Source organism: Pocillopora verrucosa, chromosome 6 (assembly GCF_036669915.1).
Source record: "Pocillopora verrucosa isolate sample1 chromosome 6, ASM3666991v2, whole genome shotgun sequence".
NCBI classification, from domain to species: Eukaryota; Metazoa; Cnidaria; class Anthozoa; order Scleractinia; family Pocilloporidae; genus Pocillopora; species Pocillopora verrucosa.
Genome location: NC_089317.1, coordinates 9555645 through 9575727, shown reverse-complemented (window position 1 = coordinate 9575727; position 20083 = coordinate 9555645). Strand labels below are relative to the sequence as shown.

General features: G+C 36.1%; 1 protein-coding gene across 3 annotated transcripts in view; it reads right to left on the bottom strand.

The window, feature by feature from the left end:
- Positions 1–20083, bottom strand: part of LOC131789637 (hemicentin-2-like) — a 28564-nt gene continuing 8481 nt past the window's right edge. For 2 of the 3 annotated variants that reach the window (XM_066169129.1, XM_066169130.1), the window contains 19 exons: positions 18992–19285; positions 14684–14929; positions 14197–14463; positions 13720–13965; positions 13233–13499; positions 12756–13001; positions 12269–12535; positions 11792–12037; positions 11378–11620; positions 10244–10489; positions 9658–9768; positions 8893–9008; positions 8456–8511; positions 7279–7427; positions 6902–6970; positions 3999–4118; positions 3472–3502; positions 2824–2998; positions 1753–2434 (listed from right to left, as the gene is read on the bottom strand). In XM_066169129.1, coding sequence (XP_066025226.1) covers positions 2429–2434; positions 2824–2998; positions 3472–3502; positions 3999–4118; positions 6902–6970; positions 7279–7427; positions 8456–8511; positions 8893–9008; positions 9658–9768; positions 10244–10489; positions 11378–11620; positions 11792–12037; positions 12269–12535; positions 12756–13001; positions 13233–13499; positions 13720–13965; positions 14197–14463; positions 14684–14929; positions 18992–19285 — 3401 coding nt within the window. In that variant the 3' untranslated portion in view covers positions 1753–2428. Of the gene's footprint in view, positions 1721–1752; positions 2435–2823; positions 2999–3471; positions 3503–3998; positions 4119–6901; positions 6971–7278; positions 7428–8455; positions 8512–8892; positions 9009–9657; positions 9769–10243; positions 10490–11377; positions 11621–11791; positions 12038–12268; positions 12536–12755; positions 13002–13232; positions 13500–13719; positions 13966–14196; positions 14464–14683; positions 14930–18991; positions 19286–20083 lie in introns of those variants that run through there. The other variant, XM_066169128.1, reaches the window with a different exon arrangement.

Here is a 20083-nt window from a genome sequence, read left to right as displayed (position 1 = left end):
TGCATTTAAACTGCTTTAATTAATTGACGAATCTCAAGTTTAATGATACAAAATCAGCTAAATATACTTACTTCGATGTTTAACGAACTAACAATAGTTCTGATATATTTTTTGATAACACACCACGCTGTAAAGATGTTTAATCGTCGACCAGTAAGTTTCTTAATAATTTCCTCTTAGGATTAAAAATCATTCACCGAGAAAACTGCTAAAAATGGATAATAAAATTATATGATCATAATTATGATTATGTTTTAACTACCACAAATGTTATCGTGCCGATGCACAAATACTATACAGCTAAAAAAGGGTTACGACTTTGAACATTTTAGTATAAATCTATTGCTGTTTCATCGCAAATGTTGCAATCTGATCGGTTACAATACTCGCTATCTGTTCAATGATATACAGATAGTGAGTACAGTTCGAAGCCTTTTGGTACGCGAATGCAAACAAATTACAATGAAAACATAAGCTTAACTTGTTATTAAGGTTTGAACCACTGGTACATTGATACCAAAACAATATCGTTTACTATGCACGATAATGGATTTGGACCTCTCCTTCATCAACTATCACGCTATAGAAATGGAGAGCTTTCATAATCTAACTGTTACGTACATGAAAAAAAATTATGTCGTGTTCCCTTCTAAATTATGATTACCACCTAGCGACTAGTTGAATAAATAATACCTACGACACTCATTAAATAAATGCTATAAATATCCTATTAAAATGCAATAAGCTATTTCTGTATTGCTATCGTTAAAACTAGACCTTATCTTGTTGTAGCATTATTCCTTTAACATTGTACCATCAGTTCAAGCTACTTTTATCTCAAAATTTTTACGACCACAATTTTAGTGGCCTGGACTGCCAATGAAAATTAACCATGTAAGATTTTATTCCACCCACAAGATTTAAAACACTTATATCGCTAGATAAAACATCAAGTTTAAGACATAAAAAAGACAACGATTTGCGAGAACTAAAGTTGTGAATGAAGTGGAATGCAACATACAGTAGCTTGCTCGTTAAAACTCAAACTTCACCACACACCGCACAGTTGAGTGGTTACTCTACAAACACTAATCTTGAATTATTTTCGTGTGCTAAAATTTGGCAAAAAGATGTAATTTGATGTTTACTTGGAAAAAAAGAACACAAGGAGCGAAACGAAACTACGACAGAAGCCTTTAGATTCTATACCTAGAAAAATACTTACTCACAGGCTACGAAAATATCTCAGTATGCTCAAGAAAGGTTTGTCAGACGATGCCTCGTATATGGATACTACCTCGGTAGATTTAGTTGCGGTTTATAGTCAAATTGTTCAGTTTGTCCATCTAGGACCCGACTCTATCTCGCTACTTCGACAAACACGTCCTTTTTTTCTTTTCCTTTTATTTCTAATCATTAGTTTTAAGTTATTCCTACTCAAGGCAAGTACTTCTCACTTTTAAAAAACAATGTGCCTTCTTATCCAACATTTATCTATATTATTGCATCGAAATAACGTTACTGATGACTTAACTTAAGTTACAAAATGCATTTCATTTCTGCAAAAAGTAAAAATTATGCAAACGTGCTAAACCACTTAAGAACATTTTTAAATTCTAAAAATTGTTTCTGAGGTGTACGAATATTACTCTAAAGATCGGTTTATTTAGATTTAACTGCTTATCCGCCAAGCCGGAACTGGCTTCGTCTTTCTTGCTCACTGCAAGGAAAATACAATGTGTATGAAGAAATAACAACGCCCAACAACAGTTGCTTATGAAACTGAAAGAAACAACAGTTTATTTCACGTAGGCCTTGAATAAAATCTGAATCCGACAATAGTACTTAAAATGTAATATTCAGCATTTTTTAGTAAATAGGCAGTGCACTTTTCTGAATTTAGATTTTTGACCTTTAGTACTAAAAAAATCTATTTTCATAACTTTAATCGAATTTTTAAAAACTATTGCTCATCTAATAGTTCAAAACTTAAGTTAGAGCTGTTACATTTTATCTTCATTCTTGTTCAACAATTTTCTTTAAGTAGTGACGGAAGTTATATCATGAGTGGATAACAAATCTTGAATCTTGTCGAGTGGCATTGTGAGCACAAGATGAATTGCTCCCTATGTGCTGGCTCTGAATCTCGTCTTCTTTCTGTGTTGTGCATTACGAAAAGAACAGGTCCTCCAGCTTTTGGAATAGAAAGAACTGAGCTCCAATCGGGCATTTTATCTTCAGAAATGTGTGCTTAGGGGCTTTGAGTCACACATTTTGGACTGCTTCGGTGATTGTCATCCTCTTAATTCCAATAAGCCATTATTGTGCCTTGGTATCCAGCTGATTATTGCTTGGATGCGAAGACTGGGTTCAATTCAGTAAAATTTTCCGGAAACGACAACTTTTCCAGGCTTGTTTTGACACTAGACTAGCACTAGATGTAAGTTAATGCGTTATCATTTCATGGCTCAATTTATGCGTTTGTTGCAAAATGAACTGCAAATTAAGATTTTAGTTGAATACGAATGAAACACGAGTTTCGGAGTGAAAAGCGTGCAGTAGAGGCTTTATGACATCCCTGAGTAGTGTACCAGACGTGGGCATAAGTAGGTCACCGCAAAGTTATGGCATTTTAAATAAGAGTCTTAAAATAATTGTTGTTCAAGGTGGGAGAACACACACAGTCACAAAAAAAAAAAAAACTAAAATAAACCGAAAAAGGATCCACTATGATTAACTTTTTCACGAATATGAGATTGAAGTAACTAGTGCCGTACATAGTGCAACAAAAGTAGAACCTACATGACTTGGAGCTTGCCTTACCTTTGTCATACTGGAGTCATGGATTGCAATCCCAGGAGTCTGCGCTGGATTTGTCCCCTTGAATGTTACCATTTCAGTGGAGTGGTCCTGGCCATTCGTTTTGTCATACTCGTATCCTGAATTCACATTTCCATAATTGTTCCCTTGAAGAGTCCTCTCTTCTGAACCAGCAGTGCTATCATACCAAAAAGAGGCAAGTTGATATATATATATATATATATATAAACTAGTGAAATTAATTTGTTGTCCTCAAAAGTCCACGTATGTTACTGACTTAGGATAGAAGATTTATGGAAATTGACTATATAGAAGATTCATTCGTATTTGACTTTCACAATTCATATCAAGAAAAGCTACGAAATAGAAAAAGAATCTCACAGAAAGCCAAGGCCGGAGCCATATCGAAGGTGACTGTCCCTATCACAAGTTACCATGTACCTGTATATGAAGAGGAACCTTCGATCAAACTCCTCCTAAAATATATCGCAGCCTGTGATCTTGCTTACGGCCTAAAAGAGCGCTTGCTTTGCTTTAGCAGGCTTACATCACAAAAGAGCACGACGATTTCAGTTTTTACCATTACTGCGTATTTAACTAACATTGCGGCAACTATACATTATAAATCATTTTCCAAAACAAATGTCTCACCCGTCTGGATCGGCCCTTGGTGCATAGTTAACTACGAGTCAAAAACAAAAAGTCATTTCTACTTCCAGAACAGAATTGATCTGTTTCTTTTTTTGCTCTCCCCTCATCTTTTCTTAAAATTATTATTTTTCAAAATTCTGTGGCATCCATTATTACAGTTTCGGCATCGTGGAACAACCCAAACGAATCAGAAAAGAAAACAATGTGTTACCCATTTTTACCAGCTGTTTCTATCCCAGTTAGATTATTAGAACTAATTTCCCCTTAGGAACACTCACGTTTGTCCGATTTCTGGTATTTTGTTCCACATCTCAAACAGATTGCCGGTACCGAATTATTTCTCCAGGGAATAAAAAAAGTATAACTTTTCCTCTACCCCCTCCCCCCCTCAAAAAAAAAAAAAAGAGAGAGAGAGAGAAACATCATCAACAATAAGGCCAGAACTAAAAGGAAATGATAATAAAAATAAAAAGTAAATAAATAAAAAAATCACCGTTAGAAAAAAAAAAGAATTATGATAGGCTTACCATTTGAAAAGGATGCAACGTTTGATTTTTTCTTGTGCAAACCGTAAGCTATTATTGCTACGATGATTGCCAAAACTGCCACACCTCCAATCACGCAGAGTACAATCAAACCAGGCTTCGCTGGAAAAGATCATGAATAAATAGCATGGAGTTATATGGCCAAGCACAGTTTATAATTGTAATTTAAATGAATGGAGTGCAATTTGGTCTGAAATCATACCCGTCATTTGAAATCAAAACTAAGATTGCACAACACGGAGTTCAATTGCAGCTCTATTACATCCGTTTATGAAGCGCAAAATGTAACCAATATTCTACTGATCCGGTACAGAGCTGGTTTGTAAATGATTTAATGTTGCCTTTCATTTTGTTGCGATTTGATTGGTTACTTTAAATGATTGGTTTGTAAATGATTCAATGTTGCCTTTTTTTATTTTGTTGCGATTTGATTGATTACTTTAAACAAGCCATGAAATCTAATTGCTCGTTGCGTTTTAGAAAAGCTTTCTCATTGACTAGGAAAAGATGCGATTTAGAGCAAACAATAGTGCGATGCGTAAATAAATCGCGCCGACCAGGACCACCAGTGATTTCAAAATGGACGTAATAAACTCCAGTAAATCTTACAAGAAAATTGATAAATTGATGATCAAATTCAATTAAGTTCCGAGTGGATATGAGCATGGGAGCCCTTCCCATTCCCTGTTTCTAGGTCAAATTGGAGTTTGACGTGGGGATTGGAGGAAGGAGAACGAGGAGAAGTATCCTCGCCAGAACGAAACTTTTAACAAAAAAATGACACTTGGTTCCGGTTTCTCGATAGTCGCGTTAACAAAACGGGCTCGAAACTTTGATTAAAATTGAAACTTATGGATTAATAATGAGGCTACTGGCTAAAAAAACAGTTCTATTGTCTTCAATTTCCCGAAATTGTAGTTGTTCGAATTACACTTTTTATATACCTCGATGCTGAATGTGAACACAGCAAACACAATAAAACCCGTTTGCTGAATGGGAACTACCAAGACTTTCCGAGAATCAAACCCTGGCCACAGGCAAGCTCTCTCTTATCACTACACCATCCAGGGTACCTGATCACTAATTTTATCACGATGTCATCGCAGTGAGCGCAAGGTACAGAAATCAGAGTGTGTATCATATTAAACGTTTTCCAAAATATTTTGTGTTTTCCAAAATAGCATTTGCCATGAGTTTACTGAAGCAAAATTGGAACGCACCCCTGGAATTCGTTGGAAATAATTTGAGCTGAAAGAAGACCGGTAAGGTATTGCAGGCGAATTTTCGAAAAATCAGTTCACGCGTCACGGATAAAAAGGGAAATTTTCTAACTTCTCATCTTGTGTGCAAGGTTTATTGAAATCTTGAGGTTTCAAGTATACTTCAGGATATCAAATCTCCCCTTACACAGTTTCATAAATTCACGAATAACGTGACATAACGTAACATCTTTCAGTAAAATTCACGCGTGATATTTAACTTTCGTCTTAATCACGAGCCATGTATAATCACGAGTCATGTATAAACATTTTGTTCATACCTTAAGTTTCCTCTCAGGAGGTGATACTCCAAAGGGTCCAGCAAAGGAATATCTTTCAAAGATTCGACACCGATTATTTTCGAGAAATGGTGAAGAACAGCGACAAGAGTTGACCAGATTTTAGAGTCCGTCGTTGTTTTCAGTGAAGAACCCGGCAAAAACCACAAGGCGCCCTCAAAATGGCTTTGTAGAGTGGGTCTACTGCATATTTTCCCTTTCATAATTATGTGACTTATTAGTCAACGTTGCACGGTTTGATTTTTCTTATTTTGGAAACAGTTACAGCTAACTGAGAAAGAGGATTACTTTTTCTAGAAGCTTATTTTTGCCCTTTTAATTGTGATACACATGTAGCATAATTCCCTCTCGTAAACACTGGTAGAGATATTAATTAAAATCTGTGATTATGTCAATTTAGCATTTTTCCCCTGGATAGTGTAGGGTCTAAGGCTTTCATTAGATAGTTGAGCATTAATTTCCCTTGTGATCTTTTCCAAGTTCATGCAAGATTTAAATGATATATTTGTGCTCTATTTGTGACATATACAAATCTTTTAAAATTGTTCTGAACTGGACTGAAATTGTGTCGCAGAACTTCTGCGACACCCAGTGTACAAGTGTTTGAGAATTTCTGCAACATCCAGTATATGAATGGTTGCAGAATTTCTGCCACACCCAGTGTATGAATAGTTGAAGAATTTCAGCGACGTTCAGTGTCTGAATGGTTGCAGAATTTCTGCTACACCCAGTGTATGAGTGGTTGCAGAATTTCTGCGATATCCAGTGTATGAGTGGACGCAGAATTTCTGCAACATCCAGTGACTGACTCTTTGCAGATTACATAGATTACCTTTACATCTTATCATAGTTGACCATTAACACATACTTTCTTACGGACATGTTAAATCTTGCAGAGGGAAACATAAATTTTGAATTCATTTTAAATTTTGTCTGCAAAATTTGACTATTAATTTTTTGAGATTAGCAAAACATGCAGAGAAAAATCATTGATTTATCCAAAAATGTACTATTTTGGAAAACACAAAAAAGTTTGGAAAACGTTAGAAGCTTGCAATCATTTGAAATTGTTATACAATCGGTGAGAATGTCTTTTTGAGTGAAATCACCAACGTGATTAATGAAATACATGCCCTCTGATTGGTCAATCAGTACGCTATATCATTAAAATAGTGGTTGACAATTTACATGCCAATCTTGTCTTTCGTGATTTCGCGCCAAGATCATGGCCATCTCCCCTTTCACTAAAATCTACAAAACATTATTACTAACGTTATATTTTCACACAATAGGTTAATTTTAAGATAAAAAAAAATTTAATCCCTACCTTTTTTACAATCTTCTCCCTCAAAGAAGGTTCCACAGTCCTCGGGTGGTTGTGAAGTTGTAGTTGGCCCTGAAACATAAAAAAAAGCCTCATTTTATTCAGTTTTAAATTCTAAGCCACCCTGGCACATTTTCACTCATCATTACGGGTGCCAAGGGAAAAGAAATCCCGGACCTAGTAATTACAAATGCGGTTAAGCCAGCGCAAGGAAATGTTAAACTTTGACTTTGTTCAAAACACCTCAAAAAGTTAGCTTTCAAAGTACAAAGTCATCAATTGTGTCTCCCAAAATCTGGCTTGTCGAATAATGGAGATTAACTAAGCAAAATGCCGTGATCTGCAAAACAGCAACAATTGACGAAGACAAGAGAACTAACCTGGGAAATTATTTCCAACGCTAAACTCTTCAACTTCCATATCGCCAATTTTTCCTTTATTCGCTGCCTGTGTCAGCAATGCATTTACATTACTTTCTCCGACAGAATTGTTAAATTTTAGTTCCAAGTCAGCAATGATACTTCCTTGCCTGAGAGGTAAGCAAGAAATCAAACACTTTTAGATGAAAAGACAAATAAATAGTGATATGTCGAGGGGCTTTAGGCGCTGCAATTTAAACCTGCACTTCCTCGATAAATATTCTAGCTCTACTCCTTCCAATCTTGCCTCCCATCCTTTCAATACCCAAATTTCGATATTTCATTTTAATCGTAAAGCAGTTGTGTCTTCCTAGCTCTAAGTCAAAATGTTCAGCTGAGAGCTTTAAGATTCTAGACGCAGCCCAAACAACTCATTGCATAAAATTACAGGAGTCATTGCACATGAGCCGCTTGAAACCTATGCTGAATACTCAGATGCATGATAACTTCAATTCACTTCCCAAAAAAAAAAAAGGAAAGGGAAAAAAGGTTAACTTTCCAAGTGTTACATTTGCGCAGACGAGTGTCAACTATTGTAACGGTACCAATTGAACTACCGATTTAAACTGATAGCATACTGTTTAAGTAACGTCTAAATAAAAGTCAAAAGAGGCAACACAATAAACTGATGATGGCATGTGTCATGTCATTACCTTGTCTTTTAAAAAAATTCCTCGTGAATTTGAAATTTAATTTAATCTTAAAACCATAAAAATCACTAGGAGGATCTGGTTCACAAACTGGAGATTATTTAAGGTTTGTTCTCCAGAACAGCTCATTGTCTTGGGTGTCTAAAGTACACATATGACTCGCTGTATTTCTTAACAAACCCTGTTCTATTCATTGAGTTGCGACATATTACTCGCAAATTATAATGCAGCTTTGAGAAGGACGTTCTAAGTGATCTATAAATAATACCAGCGATAAAATCCTCCAGCATCACACGTACTCCCCTGTACGACATGTAAGTTAAGCAAGAGATTATAGTTCGCTTAGTCTATAATCTCTTGACGTTAAAATAATGATTGGCTTGTGCCCTCAGAGCTTCATATGCATCAAAATTGCAAACACTGCACAATGAACAAAATTAACCATAGAGTTTCTGATTTAACGCACACAAAGTTTGGAAACGTATTACCTCAGTTTGATCACCTTAACGCTAGCGAGACCAGTGCCATTGAATTCTTTCATCATCTGGAAAAGACAAAAACAAAAAACTTTCAATTCTATATTCTTTACTTTCTATGTACTGACAAGGAGAAATTTATGCCCCGATCTGCTGTTTTAAAAAGACATTAAAAGCGAAGCCCTTCGTACGAAATAAATTTTTTATCCCAATAAAAGAAACATTAATTTCTAATTGAAAAGCACCACACTTCCCCTAATTCTGAGTGAGAAGGTGTCCGTGTAGAAATCGGATAGGGCCTTGCAGTAGTCTGGTGCATATGTACACCTTACTAAATTATTTAAATCATGATATGCAATGGGCTGTATTCCAAAATAATTATTTCTTTCCTTAAAATATTACAATACTATCTTCAAGTTAATCATAATTATTTTTACCAAAGCACTCACATTTTTTTCAATCTTTTTGACAAGCGTTTTTGTCTCTGGATTTTCCAAGTCTTCATATGCTTGTTTGAACTCTCCCTTGAGTTTAAGTCCCACAACAAAGTCTTTCTTAGGTGTATCTGTTAGGAACAAGAGAAACATGAACATTACAAAAAGCAAAATAAAAAATAACACCTCAAAAGGGGATAAAACATCGAAGACCTTCAGTTCATCTCAAAGCTTTGCACAGCAGACAAATCAAACGAACTTATCCACGTTGCGGAAACACCACTACCTGGCTAAATGCAAGAAGAAAGGCAATTGGGTTTCCACTGGGCATGTAGTCGCAAAAAAAAAAAAAAAAACAAATGTACAAAATTTGAATATGCGTATGGCTAAATGTAAGTGTATCCTCTGGAAGGTTAAAGGCTGATTCAATAGGGACCAACATCAATTTTCAAAGTATGTGTTGAGCTAAGTTTAAGTCTGTGCTTTGGAGTTTTAAAGACTGATTCATTAGAGATCAGCATCAAGTCTGAATAATCAGTCTATCTGTCTATGTAAATGTAGCATATATATCAGGTATACAAAAGTTTCTAAAACGATGATCTTCATGCGGGGTTATCATTAAATACATAGGCACAACCGCGTGTAAAACGAAGATATCAGTAGAAGAAGAGTATGGTTAAACTGTACAAGCACTTAATTTAAGGTTGAAAAGATAGCAAAATGAATCAAATGCAACAGGAGTGGCTTTTTCTCTGCAACAAATTTAAAAGTTGTTCCAACCTGTTTTCTCACACTTTTCTCCTGTTTTCCCTTTAGGACAGATACAAACGTATGTGGCTCCAAACTTAAGACACGATTTCCCATCAGTACATCGTTTCTCACAAAAACCACCTGTAAAGAATGAGAGTTAAAAATCACGAAAAATTACATTTCCATGTTCTAAATATGCTGAAGCTCTTTGGAGACAACAAATATCGTAGGGCAAGTACAGATGCTAAATTTATTCAAGAAGAAAAAATCAAAACAAAACAAAACTCTAAATTGACATAAATAAACTATTTTAAGTTTAAGAAGCAGTTTAGAGTTGTAATTTAATTTTAAAATTTTGACAGAGTTTTGGAAGAACCTTCATATTTCTCCGGAATGTCTACATTATGGATCAAATAATTTTGAGTTATTAGAACTGTGACCATATCGAAAATATGTTGGACTCAGAGACCGGTAATCCCCATGCCTGATTTGGGCCAACCAGGTTCCAAGTAATTTCATAGCAAATATGTATTTACTAGTAACCCAGCAATACCAGCAAACAACTTCTTTACATTCTGTAAGCGAAGCATTTCCCATATCAACTTGACTCACCCACCTTCATATAAGATAAATGTACTTTTGATATCTCCTCCATATTTGTTGCTGGCATTACACCTATATTCTCCAAGTTCCTCCACTTGGATATCGCTAACTGTCCATTTTTTCTGGTTCCATGTTTTGCCTGATTTTACATGAGTCCATAACACAGTAGCAGGTGGCGTTCCAGACACATAACAATAAAGTTCAATAGTTCCATTCTTAACGACAGTGTGATTACCCATGGCCACAATTGCAGCTGGAACTATAAGGCACATTACAAAGATTCAAAGTTAGTAGTCCTCTGGTTAAGAAGGGAGTTTAGCATAGAATCATATACCTAAACCCTCTTTGAATTAGTTCATAACTGTACCTGCACTGCACAAGTTAGAGTTTACCCGTTGAATTTCCTTTGGATTTTTAATTGTACTCTGGATAAGTGGTGACTTGACTGTTGTCCGCAATTTCACAACACAAACGTACCAACACATGCATGTATCTGTGACACTTACCGGGCACTGGTTTTTCGAAGGTTAGACAACGCTATCCACTGGATAAATCTGTGTCCGTTGGATAGTGTGACACGTTTTGCTATCACTTATCCGCTGGATAGCGATTTATCCGTTGAATTTCGTTATCTGACCTTTATACAACTGGGCCCAGAACACTACCAAAAGACATGCATGTATAATTATAATTTAACAGCAAAAGTTTGTTAAATTATAACATAAGGAAGCTAAATGAGTCTCAAAAGAAGCAAAAAAGGATTTGGTGATTTTGTTACTCAGGAGCAGTTTTTAATCGTGAGTCGAAAAACCAAAACAAATATAATCACAGCGACCAATACGGTTAACATTATCATTAGCCAATGAGAACACGAATTGAAAACAAGCAGACTTCTTGAGGCGCGGGAAAACAAAGACAAAGTTGTGGTTGATTTTAGCTTTGCATCTGATTGGTTGAGAGAATGGCGCGAGTTTGCTGGACCAATCAGTGAGCTGAGTTACGTAAAACCAAAATCGACACTCAATTGAAAATTTCTTTATGTCAAAACTAAGGTATCAGTCTGAACCAATACCTATTGAAGGCCAACATGTAAAAGCTTGAGATTAAACAAAAGACAATCATAACTGCCATAAACTACATCACTTACAATGTACTGTCATGTTGACAAACTTAGTTACAGGGCTTCCAACACCATTCTCAGCTGTACATCTGTACATTCCTTCATCCTGACTATCACGGATGGTCAAAGGAAAGTTCACTTGACTGTTATCAGCAACTTTTGTCCAAGTTATCTTTGGTGCTGGATTACCTTCCGCCAAACAAAACAAATTCACCTCGTCACCTTTTTTCACGATCTGCTCACCAGAAATGTTTGTAATTCTTGATTTATCTTTAAAAGGAACAAATCATCAAAAAGTCATAAGATATTAAAGGGTTTTATTTCTGATACAAATTCAGATAAAATGCTGTCAGATTTCCGAAGCGGTACTGTTAAAGTACGCCAATTAAGATCTCAAGTTCAAAGTAACGACAGTAAAAGCAATAAACCATCCAAACTCACACAGCACATGAATGGTTGCAGTCTCTGTTCCATTGCCACACTCATTACTGGCTTCACATTTGTATTCACCAGCTTGACTCCTGTTAATGTTTGTAAACTCCAACATGTGTCCATTGTGACGCTGACCACCAGGCTTAATCCAAGACACATTTGGTTGAGGCATTCCAGATGCATTACATGTCAAAGTTAAATTGTCACCTTCGGTTACATTCTGATCTTGTGTTATTTGGGTAATTGAAGAAGGTACTGTAAAAGAAAAGTGAAAATGTGGAAGGATTTTAAAATTAATTAATGACCAGCTTGTACACTTTAACACAAGCACCATTTCACTTCAAAAATGCAATGTACAGTGCGTGTAATTCTCGTCAACTTAATAACCCCTGACAATCATCAAGATAATTAAGATCACACACGTATACAAAAATTATGTTGCTTGATGGTAGACTCCTAAAAAGCGTTAGCGACTAATTTGCTTACCATTTACAGTGAAAGGAACATTCATGCTGTATTCTGATCCTAGAGAGTTGTTAGCCACACATTTGTAGATGAACACTCCTTCACTTCCCAAAGTCTTACTCCACGTCCCCGAGGCACTTGTGTTTAAAATGGCCTTTTCGTTCTCAAACAACTGGTATGACGTCACTCTTGGATTAGCATCAGCTGAGCAAGTAAAACTGATGACTTTTCCCGTACAAACTTTGTCATTCATGGCAGAACTCATTAACTGGACATTCTCTGGTTTGTCTAAGGACAGAAGAGACAATTTATATTTCAATTTCATTGGCCTTTACAAGTTACGTATAATGAAGTGGCCAAGGAGTTGTCCTCTTTCCTTGGCTGATGCTGAAGCTACGAATAAACAAGTCTCTCCATCAATAAAGTGATGGAGAAGCAAATTGGTATACTGTGACAGAGAGAAACAAGAAACAAGATGTAACCATGGATGACTTTCACATGTACTTACACTGCACATCAATAGTTGCCGTCTCTGTTGCATTACCACACTCGTTACTGGCTTCACATTTGTATTCACCAGCTTGACTCCTGTTAATGTTTGTAAACTCCAACATGTGTCCATACTGACGCTGACCACCAGGCTTAATCCAAGACACCTTTGGTTGAGGCATTCCAGATGCATTACATGTCAAAGTTAAATTGTCACCTTCGGTTACTTTCTGATCTTGTGTTATTTGGGTAATTGAAGAAGGTACTGTAAAAGAAAAGTGAAAATGTGGAAGGATTTTAAAAGTAATTAATGACCAGCTTGTACACTTTAACACAAGCACCATTTCACTCCCAAAATACAATGTACAGTGCGTGTAATTCTTGTCAACTTAATAACCCCTGACAAACATCAAGATAATTAAGATCACGCACGTATACAAAAATTATGTTGCTTAATGTTAGACTCCTAAAGAGTGTTAGCAACTCATTTGCTTACCATTTACAGTGAAAGGAACATTCATGCTGTATTCTGATCCTAGAGAGTTGTTAGCCACACATTTGTAGATGAACACTCCTTCACTTCCCAAAGTCTTACTCCACGTCCCCGAGGCACTTGTGTTTAAAATGGCCTTTTCGTTCTCAAACAACTGGTATGACGTCACTCTTGGATTAGCATCAGCTGAGCAAGTAAAACTGATGACTTTTCCCATACATGCTTTGTCATTCATGGCAGAACTCATTAACTGGACATTCTCTGGTTTGTCTAAGGACAAAAGAGACAATTTATATTAAAATTTCATTGGCCTTTGCAAGTTACGTATAATGAAGTGACCAAGGAGTCATCCTCTTTCCTTGGCTGATGCTGAAGCTACGAATAAACAAGTCTCTCCATCAATAAAGTGATGGAGAAGCAAATTGGTATGCTGTGACAGAGAGAAACAAGAAACAAGATGTAACCATGGATGACTTTCACATGTACTTACACTGCACATCAATAGTTGCCGTCTCTGTTGCATTACCACACTCGTTACTGGCTTCACATTTGTATTCACCAGCTTGACTCATGTTAATGTTTGTAAACTCCAACATGTGTCCATACTGATCCTGACCACCAGGCTTAATCCAAGACACGTTTGGTTGAGGCATTCCAGATGCATTACATGTTAAAGTGAAATTGTCACCTTCGGTTACATTCTGATCTTGTGTTATTTGGGTAATTGAAGAAGGTACTGTAAAAGAAAAGTGAAAATGTGGAAGGATTTTAAAAGGAATTAATGACCAGCTTGTACACTTTAACACAAGCACCATTTCACTTCAAAAATACAATGTACAGTGCATGTAATTCTTGTCAACTTAATAACCCCTGACAAACATCAAGATAATTAAGATCACACACGTATACAAAAATTATGTTGCTTGATGGTAGACTCCTAAAAAGCGTTAGCGACTAATTTTCTTACCATTTACAGTGAAAGGAACATCCATGCTGTAATCTGATCCTAGAGAGTTGTTAGCCACACATTTGTAGACGAACACTCCTTCACTTTCCAAAGTCTTACTCCACGTCCCCGAGGCACTTGTGTTTAAAATGGCCTTTTGGTTCTCAAACAACTGGTATGAAGTCACTCTTGGATTAGCATCAGCTGAGCAAGTAAAACTGATGACTTTTCCCATACATGCTTTGTCATTCATGGCAGAACTCATTAACTGGACATTCTCTGGTTTGTCTAAGGACAAAAGAGATAATTTATATTATAATTTCATTGGCCTTTGCAAGTTACGTATAATGAATTGGCCAAGGAGTCGTCCTCTTTCCTTGGCTGATGCTGAAGCTACGAATAAACAAGTCTCTCCATCAATAAAGTGATGGAGAAGCAAATTGGTATACTGTGACAGAAAGAAACAAGAAACAAGATGTAACCATGGATGACTTTCACATGTACTTACACTGCACATCAATAGTTGCTGTCTCTGTTGCATTACTGCACTCGTTACTGGCTTCACATTTGTATTCACCAGCTTGACTCCTGTTAATGTTTGTAAACTCCAACATGTGTCCATACTGACGCTGACCACCGGGCTTAATCCAAGACACCTTTGGTTGAGGCCTTCCAGATGCATTACATGTCAAAGTTAAATTGTCACCTTCGGTTACATTCTGATCTTGTGTTATTTGGGTAATTGAAGAAGGTACTGTAAAAGAAAAGTGAAAATGTGGAAGAATTTCAAAAGTAATTAATGACCAGCTTGTACACTTTAACACAAGCACCATTTCACTCCCAAAATACAATGTACAGTGCGTATAATTCTTATTAACTTAATAAACACCCTGATAAACATCAAGATAATTAAGATCATGCACGTATACGAAAATTATGTTGCTAAATGTGACCCTCCATGGGAAAACGGACACTAACGCTTTTCCGTTTAAACTGCAAAACCGTTTACTATCCGTTTATATCCGTTTAAACGGTTCGTGAAAGCACTTAAACGGTTTGCTTATCCGTTTAAAAAAATTTGCATCCGTTTAACGCTTTAGCTAAAACGTTTAAGCTGTTTACTTATCCGTTTAAAAAAAATTGCATCCGTTTAAAAAAGTTTCTATCCGTTTAACGCTTTTGCCAAAACGTTTAAGCGGTTTGCTCATCCGTTTAAAAAAATTTGCATCCGTTCAACGCTCTAGCAAAAACATTTAAACGGTTTGCTTATCCGTTTAAAAAAAAAAGGCCATCCGTTTAAAGTTTCACGGAAAGCTTTGGACTGTTTGCCTATCATTCTTTTACGGGCAGTTCGAAGTATAAATCTTACGTTCGCTCGATACTCGCCGGTTCTTGAAATACAGAAAGACCGTATCATATTTTCGGTTTTATCTTTTGCGTGATCATAGTAAGCGAGTTTCCGTCGCATCCTTTGACAAACAAATTAAGTTGAAATATCCGTTTGTAAAAACCAAGAGCATCGAGAGCCAATTGCAATGAAGCCATTCATTTGACCATGACCTTGCCATCGACTTTGTTCGATCAGAACAGTGCGACTGATCTTGATTACAGGTTTAGTGGAATCGAGATAACCCTCTCTTGGTTCCCGTCACATAGTTTTAAATTGTTCCTCATTGATGGACTGCTAAATCGGCTTCTCTCTTTCTGGTTATATCATCTTGATTCATCTCTCTTGGTTTTATTGACAAACATTTTAACGGCCCCGCTTGGTGCGTGACACCAATTCGACCTTTTATTTGCAATGGAAATTCATTGCGTTATTTGACCTTGAAACGTTTCGGCTTCAGACAAGGTGGCGGCATTGCATATGCAAATTTGTTTTGCGTTCAGGATATTCGGCAGCGAAACTATTCTCAGTAAATTGCGCTTATTTCATGAATGTCACACGAAAGCGGCAGTAATTAACCCAGAAATAAAATGCGCAAGTATATGCTAGTGATTTTTTTTTTCAAATTATCATGCTCATTGTTTTCGTTTTAAAGGATAATTTCCCGTTGTCACTGAAAGTTTTTCCGCAGAAGATCTCGTCGGCTCAATCACAGCCGTTAAACATTAATTTTTAGCTCATCGTTTGTCGATTTTGGTCAACCGTTTCTCGGTTTAAGCTATCCGTTTTTGGACTTTGGTCAACTGTTTAACGTTTCGGGCTGACCGTTTTTATTTTTGGTCAACCGTTTCCCTTGCGAAATGACTTTTGAACTTTTGAATGAACACTCACGCTGTTCTCGTTTTCCCATTGAACCACAATAAAAGCTATCTTTAGAAATGTTGTATTAAGCAAAACAGTTGAGAAAAACGATCAACCGATGAAAAGTACATTCAAAGATGAGCGCCAAATGGAGTCTTCTTTGTTTCCGATCACGGGCATGATCACGTGGATCTTTTAGGACTTGTAATTGGCTAGCAAAGTGAATCCGCTGGCTTGCCGATTGCAGTGTTATGAGAAGCGCACGACTCTACTCTGACTTCTCCGACCGGTTCTCTGCTTCTAGAGGTTGGAAACCTTGATGATATAAATAATGATGTGAGCTCACTCTATGTAGAAATAATCGACAAGAATCGATCGTATTACAAATGCACGATTTGTGGCCGAAAGTTGTCGAGGAAACAAAGACTCGAAACTCACTTGAGTTGTGTTCATGGCAAAGGTGAGAAATAACACAAGCCAATCACAGTTTTGAATGCGACTACAAATCGTCTTTTACCCTCATATTTATAAAAGAAGGATACCACATTAGGAAGTATAAGAGATACATAGATGATCCCAGTGTACCAGTACCTAAATCTACAAAGCTTGACCGTAGCAAGCGTTCAGCAACATGTTCCAACACCGCCATCTCGATTCCTCAGTCAGTCATTTCCACTGAACTTAAAGCAGTAGTGACAACAGAGTAGAGTGCGTCTTACAAAGGAGAAACATTTGTACAAGAGACAGAAGTAACTATATGCGATTACAGAGGTGCGTTGGAACTCTGGTCCACAAATAGTTATGCACTGTCCGAAGTATAAAACAATTTTGTTGATAGCTGACAGACAGAGAAGAACAACAAGTAAACTTTAGAGCTGTTATTATTGTATTGTGACTTGCAATTTTCATTTTTATATAAAGAAGGACTTGTATTTTGCACCAAAAATAAAAAGATGTAATATTTTTTGGGAGATCCAGTGATTGGGACATTTAAGAAATTAAGTTATGAAAGGAAACTTGGTTGATACTTCTCACTAATAACAAATCTTGTTGACAAATATTTTAATAAAGTAAATTGATATATAGATGTCATTTAAAAGGTGTTTTTTCTCAAAGGGAACATTGACTACCTCTGTCTTGTCTGCATGCCAAATGTTTGCAAAGTGTGTGGATGATCCACAAGTATTGGAATTCTTACAAAAATGTTTTGTAAGAATAAAAACAGCAAAACAAATTAAAGAAATTAGTCACGAAAACAGAGCAAAAAACTGAAAAAAAAACCAGCAACAACAATCATGAAAAAAGAAAGATTAATTAGGTGTTGAATTTGTTTGTCTAAGGCATGAAATTTCTACTAAAAATATTGTCAACAAAAAGTCTCTGACAGTGTTTGAGGCAACTGAGCTTGACTGTTCCAAGGTTTTCTAACAAAGGCAACCAGTAATGTAGGTTAGGGAAGTAACTTATGTTCATAGCTAACAAAGTTCTTTAAGTGTAGATAACAATGTAATCATTGTTAATTATTGTGGAAGTTGTGTACCAAGGAACAGTCAATGAATGTTTGATGATTTTGGCACATCAGTGAACATGAGACATTAATTTGCATCACAATAAAAATATTTTTTGATCATAGAATCTAAGAGTCCTTTGAGGTTAGAAAGCAAATCTGTGATATGAGTACATTGGATTAATTGGCAATTTCCACATAACTGACAGCTGGTTCATGAGAAAATCCATATTAATGTAAAGATTTACTAAAACTTAGTTTGAATAATAAATTTCATGATCTTTAAGTTATTAACATATACATGTATGTATATCTCTTGGTAAGTTTTGTAAAGCATACCTTTCATTGAGCCAAAGTTTTAAGCCTCTGAAATTACTCCTTCACTTAAAACCTTCACATTCAAGGTATTGAGAATTTCTTAGAATTTATGTGGACCTCAGGGTATTAAAATTGCCTCAAATTCAATTCCCAGAAATTCCCAAGAGTTCCACACTTCTTAAATTATAGGTAGTTTGTAAAGCTGAGAATTCCTAGGAATTCCTAGGAATTCCTAGGGATTCCAAGTCCTCACAAAACTGGAGTCTTCCTTTCCTAGAAATTCCCAGTAATTCCAAGCTTTTTAAATCAGAGTTAATTTGCACAGTTAGGAATTTTTGAGAATTCCTAGGAATTCCCAGAAAACTGGGAATTCAGTTTGCAAGGGTCATTTGCATAATTGAGAATTTTTGAGAATTCCTAGGAATTCCCAGAAAACTGGGAATTCAGTTCGCAAGGGTTGAAGGCCTAAGCTATCTGTTTTTGGACTTTGATCAAACGTTTAAATTTTTTGCCATCCGTTTAAACGGTTATGGCATCCGTTTAAACGCTCGAGATAGCCATTTACTATCCGTTTACAACCGTTTTTCAAGACCTTCTAATGGAAAAGCGTTAGTGTCCGTTTTCCCATTAAGGGTCACATTTTAATTAAACCAATATCATGACTTGCACAGGACAGCAAAATCAGCAAACATATTTAACAAATCTACAACATTGTCCAGTCCATAACAAATAACATAACTTACAGTTGACCAATAAGAAAGCAGATTTTCTATCTCCAGTTCCTACTGCATTTGTACCATCACACGAGTATTGCCCAGCACTTCCCTTCGTAGCATTCTTGATTGTCAGTCTGCTTTCTGTATCGCTAATTTTCAAAGTTTCAAAATCTTGCGAATTGGATATCTCATTACCATCCTTAAACCATTTGTTTGTGGTTGCAGTGGGAAATGCTTCCGTGAGACAATAAAATGTGGCAGTATGACCTTCCAAGACAGTTTGATTACTGCACAAACTGTTTTTCTTGTGCACAGGACGAACTGTTAGGTAAAAATGTGAAAACATGAAAGGAAATCTTTATCATTGGCTTACATAAGGATTAAGTCACAAAGCTACAGTACACTGTATGCACCATATTAACAGTTTACTGTCCTACATGTAAACTAAAGTAATGAGGTTTATTGGTTTGTTGGCCCTATAACCCACAATGGTTGTAAGGAAAACAGTCATAAAGCTACAGTACACTTTACGTACCATACCAACAATTAACAGTCCCAAATGTATACTTCTGTTGTAGACTGGACTTTCTATTGGTTTACCAGCCTATAACCCATGCAGAATGTAACAAATTCAAGAGAATTGTTTATCAACCAAGAGCTAAAGGCAAGAGTTTTAAGAACTTTACTTGTGTTTTTCCAACATCCCAAGAGGGTTATTACACCTGGTTAATCAATAGAAAGCCAGGTAAACTGCTTTTACAAAATGAAATCAAAATGTTTAGATTTTCTATTTAAGGGTTTAAGGGTGCAGTAATCAATAGTATTTTTCAGTCAACCAGGGCAATAATATCTTGTACCTTGTAATAATATCTTAATATCTTGTAATATCTCAGTTATTTAACCCTTTAACTCCCATGAGTGACCAAGACAGAATTTCTCCTTAGAGTATCAATACAATTATCAACCAGATAAATCATGAGAATAAAGAAAAATAACAACTTGGAGATAATTAGTTGATCTAATGCTAAATTCTCTTAATTAACCTTACAAGAATTGTATGGTTGACAGTAAGGAGAATTAAAAATTTGATCAGGGAGTTAAAGGGTTAATAAACAGGAA